A 4,554-nucleotide genomic window follows, 5' to 3' on the forward strand; every position below is an offset into this window, starting at 1 on the left:
AGAGACATAAGAATATCATTAAAACATAAAAGAAGAATATGAAATATGAAGAACCATTACAAGAAAAAAGATTTTTAGCGACAAATTTTAGCAGCAATAGTATTATTGCCATAAATAATTCTCTTTTCAAAACCATTTTTTAGTGGCAGTTATATATTTACCTTTAATAGTATAGATTATAATGGCCATTTCAACTATTGCCATTAAAAAAAAAGCTAAAATTTTAAACATATAAAAAACTAACTGTGAAACGTGAAATCATCACTCTCTTCGTGCCTCGCCACTCTTCTTCACACAAACTACTCTCTCAGAGCCTTATTCTCTCTGAGAAGTGATAACTACGCACCAATTTTCTTCTTCTCAATCTCGTTCTCGCTCTCACATCTCCATCATTTCATTTCTTCATTGCTCAAATCTCTTCCCAGTTATAATCTCAATCTTAATCGTGATCTGAATCTTTTTCTCGGATAAGCTTGCATTAATTTTGATTGAAATCTCAATCGCGCTCTAGTAATCAGGTATGAGTTCCTTAATTCTCTCTCAATTATGATTTTTGTGCTCTCAATTTGTGTTCTATTGCATACTTTTTCCATATCTCTTATCAATTTTTAGTTTTATCTGAGTTAACTTTTCTCCCATATTGGATTCCGCTATTCTTAGTTCCGATCCCTATCGCATGCACTTATTGCAGTTTGAACTCATCATTCAGTGATTTATAATAAAAATTTTGAGGATTTTTTTGCTCAATGATTCAGCAATACATTATCGATTTTAGATTCTGGTAATTTGATTTTTTTGGCTTTATCATTTTGCCTTCGATTTTCTAAACTTCTTTGGAATTCATCGCAGTCGCGGAATCCACCATCAGTGTTGAGCACATCGATCTCATAAAGGCGTGCCACATCTTGTAGTGTGAATCACTATAATAGTTTATTTTCTCATGGTAAGAACATAAGATAATTGATATTTTATTTGTGGTTGTTAATAGTTTAGACCGTATGCTTGGAAAATATATAAGGAAATGTATGATGAAGTTCTGCATATTGGTTCTGCTTTAAAAGAGCATCTGATGCAAAACCTGTAAGTGAATGCTTTTAAAAGATTTCCATTGTTAATTAGGAAATTATTTTGTAGGTAATTATGAAAATGTTCATATCAATAACCAATATGGTATGTATATGTTACCTAGCTGCAATAAGTGTTTCTAAATGTTATGATGCATTTCCTAAAGGTGTTGGTGTACTATCTATAAATGCATGATTTGAAGAGTTAGTGGAATTTGATGATGCATGACCAATTAATGATTTGAATAGAGATTTTAAAAAATATTTTTGGTTGCAAATGTTTAAAAGTGGCTTGATTGGACCACTGAAAAATAAAAAAGCAACTTTTGCTGTTAGTGTGAATAAAGAAGGTGGTTCAATGAAATTTAACATAAATATGGATTATATATCATGAAATTTGCATAGACACTTTTAAAAAAGGTACTAATGAAATATATAATTCGCTAGATTATCCAATGCCTACCATTTCTCTGGTTTTTATTCCCCCTTTGTGTATGCTATATATGTGTGAAGATATGATTTTAGTATCTGGTTCTATGTGTGGCTTTTGGATTACTTTGTTATGTAATTTGTAAAGAATATTGTTTGTTGATGATTATGGTTCTTGTGACTAGGTTTCCTTTGTTTGAGTTCAAAGTTTCGAGTAAAGCAAGATGTTGCGTGGTATAAGGCATAAGGTAGGTACCATTTCCTACTTTTGTTTGATTCGGTGCTTGGAAGCATTTCACACATTTTTTGCTTTGTAGAGTATCTTCCCTACCTTAGGTGCATTTATAGCTTTCTCTTCTGCAGCAAAAGAGAAAAGGTACTTTTCAAGAAAGCTTAATGCCGACAAGAACGAATAAAAAGGTACTTTTCAAGTTGCTAACAAAAAGGTACTTTTGTGTGTTATTGATAGAAAAATTAATTAATTAGGATACTTTCTAAGAGCCTATTAAGTTGGTTTGGTCCCTCATATATATATATAGATTATTATAGAGATAGAGCGCGCTGCTGCTATACCTATTCTATTCTATTATCTAATCCAAATTCATCAGATCACAATACTCCAATTGCAATTTGATTGCATCAATTCATCGCATTATTAACTCCTTCTATTTCGTCCCCCTTGCGTCCTCCATTTCATTGTTTAATAGGAAGCTTGCATATTTTACATGATAGAAAGTGGATTTGCTCTTATGGTAGCCTTCCTCATAAATATTTCTGTTATTTTTGTAAGTGGTGCAGTTTGCAATTCTTCAAATTTGAGTGGTTTTGGTCGCATGTTTTTTGGGGACCAGGGATCATCCATCCAACAACAGTCTACTTCATTCTTGTCATTCGATGAAATATAGTATGGAACCATCTATGTGCTTTATGTCAGTTTTCAATCTTTTGCATTGAAGTACTTTAGAAAACTCCATCCTTGCTAATTGTGATGAATTTGCTTGTTAGTTCAACCTGCATTATTGGAGTGGAGACATGTTTTATTGGGAATTCTTGTCTCAAGATGACAAGTTTTAAAGCACAAGTTGATAGTGGAACATTATTTACATTTCTTCCTGGGCATGTGTATGAATCCATAGCAGAGGAGGTACTTTGGTTTTTAGAATTTGATGTAGACAATTATTAGTTGTTATTGTACATTTGTACTTATGTAAATCCTTCGTAGCTAGCTTAATATGGTTATACTTGTGGCAGTTTGATAAAAAGCTAAATGCTTCAAGAGCTACCTTCAAAGATACTCCCTGGGAGTATTGTTATGCTTTCCAGGTGAATATACTCTAACTCATTTGTACTTTTCTCCTCAATGTTTGGGTGTCCTACCTTAACACTCATGTTCCAACAGAATAATAGCTTTGTGCTCTAAAATCCTGTATTTGTATTCAATGTCAATCAGGTTGGTATAGACTAAGTGATTCTTTTGTGTTTTCTCACCTTGTTATATTGGTTGTCCTCTAAATCATGAGGAGTAATCCATTTTGTGCAGAAAACAACTGCATTTTGTTTAGCCATAGAGCCAGCCAAAGGGAATATGGGAACAATAGGATGTAAGTTTACATATTTTCTATGGCAAATTCTAATATATTATTCTTATAATATTTTAGTGTACGAATAATATTTTTATAAAACATTATTAGAAAGTTCAAATCTTGCACACTTTTTGCTGGATCTTTATCTTTTCATTTTATTTGGATATTTTCATCAGCCTTTTTTTTCTACCTCTAGGAAAACAATTATTTTAGTTTCCCTTCAAAAGGTAAAGTTTTATTTTGAATAGACTGCTTATTTAATTCCCAAATATACATTTATGATTTATATTAGTATAATGTATAATATCACTTAATTGCTCTAATATGTTCTTTTGTCTAGTTCTTAAAAGATGCATATGGCATTGTGTTAGTTTTTGAATAATGTCACATGATAAATAAACTGGTGAGAATGAAAAACAAAAGTGAATGATCCAAAAGATGTCAACATGTAGTGTGTATATATATATCTTAAAAATCTTTTATGGACCAAGCTAGTAGCCTAATATCATAATATCACGTGCATTTTCAAAAGACTAAACTGTTAAATAAGTAGTCAATTTCTCTTTTATTCATATTTAAATTATTAACATAAAACATTATTTTCTTTGCCATTAGAAATTTCGGTGAGCCCAATATCTCCAACTACTGGCAGAGCTCCTTTGATGCTATACTTCTCTTACCTCTCTCTCTTACTTATTATTCTTCCTTTGCTTTTAGCTTTAAACAAAACATAACTCACCATTTAAATCTTGCTTCTATTGCTTATGTGTACCTATCTCATGATTGATTAATTCATGCGAATCTTTCTTTTCTTTTTGGTCTTATTTATTACAGCTTCCTCCTAAATGGACCGACCAATTTGATTCTGGCATTCAGGTCACTCCTGCAAGAAGCTCATTTTGAGATAGAAGGGGACATAACAATCCTGTAGGAAGCTCATTTTGAGTTTATAAACTTGTAGTATTTTTAACTGTTTAGATTTGCAATATAATTTAATACTTTTTAAGAGAAATTTGTGTATCAATATTTTGAGCTTAATGAAATATCTTATTTTATACTAATTAATTTCAATATATTTATATTATGCATAATAATACTAATTGTTAAAAAAAATAATTGAGATTCTAAAAAAAGATAGTTCGTTATTTCTAAGAAAATGAGTATAATATAACTAAAAAAAGTCTTAAGATTTTAGCGGCAATAGTAATGGCCGGTAAAAGTGAATAACATTACAATATTAGAATTATTTTTAGTGGCTATATAAATTTTCGGTAAAATAGATTTTGGTGGCAATAGTAATGGCCGCTAAAAGTAAATAACATTGCAATTTTATAATTACTTTTGGTGGCCATATAAATTGTCAAGAAAATGGCCACTAAAAATTATATACTTTTTGTGGCCATTAAAAAAGTCTTTACCGGCAAATGTTATAATTGCCACTAAAATCTTCTAGCGACAAGGCATAAGACGGCTAATGT

The 4,554-nt window shown here is 30.9% G+C and overlaps 1 protein-coding gene across 2 annotated transcripts; it reads left to right on the forward strand.

Moving 5' to 3' along the window:
• Positions 1-281: 281 nt before the first annotated feature.
• Positions 282-4,137, forward strand: LOC112748907 (aspartic proteinase-like protein 1). Of its 2 annotated transcripts, XM_072233769.1 has the most exons (9): positions 282-518; positions 850-943; positions 1,679-1,741; positions 1,857-1,913; positions 2,292-2,397; positions 2,499-2,637; positions 2,745-2,816; positions 3,034-3,094; positions 3,911-4,137. In XM_072233769.1, exons 5-9 carry the CDS (start codon positions 2,327-2,329, stop codon positions 3,919-3,921), a joined length of 354 nt encoding a protein of 117 aa, XP_072089870.1. In that variant the 5' UTR covers positions 282-518; positions 850-943; positions 1,679-1,741; positions 1,857-1,913; positions 2,292-2,326; the 3' UTR covers positions 3,922-4,137. The 2 variants fall into 2 exon arrangements, with proteins under 2 accessions (XP_072089870.1, XP_072089869.1); XM_072233768.1 differs by lacking the exons at positions 282-518; positions 850-943; positions 1,679-1,741; positions 1,857-1,913 and having other exon boundaries at positions 1,920-2,397.
• Positions 4,138-4,554: the final 417 nt, after the last annotated feature.

The sequence above is a fragment of the Arachis hypogaea genome, chromosome 1 (genome assembly GCF_003086295.3).
Source record: "Arachis hypogaea cultivar Tifrunner chromosome 1, arahy.Tifrunner.gnm2.J5K5, whole genome shotgun sequence".
Taxonomy (NCBI): Eukaryota; Viridiplantae; Streptophyta; class Magnoliopsida; order Fabales; family Fabaceae; genus Arachis; species Arachis hypogaea.

What these genes read in the sequence shown, in the direction of transcription:
- LOC112748907 (XM_072233768.1), top strand. Translation starts at nt 2,219, where the DNA reads ATGATAGAAAGTGGATTTGCTCTTATGGTAGCCTTCCTCATAAATATT. An exon ending in TTGTCATTCGATGAAATATA is followed by an intron (nt 2,398 to 2,498) that starts GTATGGAACCAT and finishes TTTGCTTGTTAG; the next exon opens with TTCAACCTGCATTATTGGAG. An exon ending in AGTATTGTTATGCTTTCCAG is followed by an intron (nt 2,817 to 3,033) that starts GTGAATATACTC and finishes CATTTTGTGCAG; the next exon opens with AAAACAACTGCATTTTGTTT.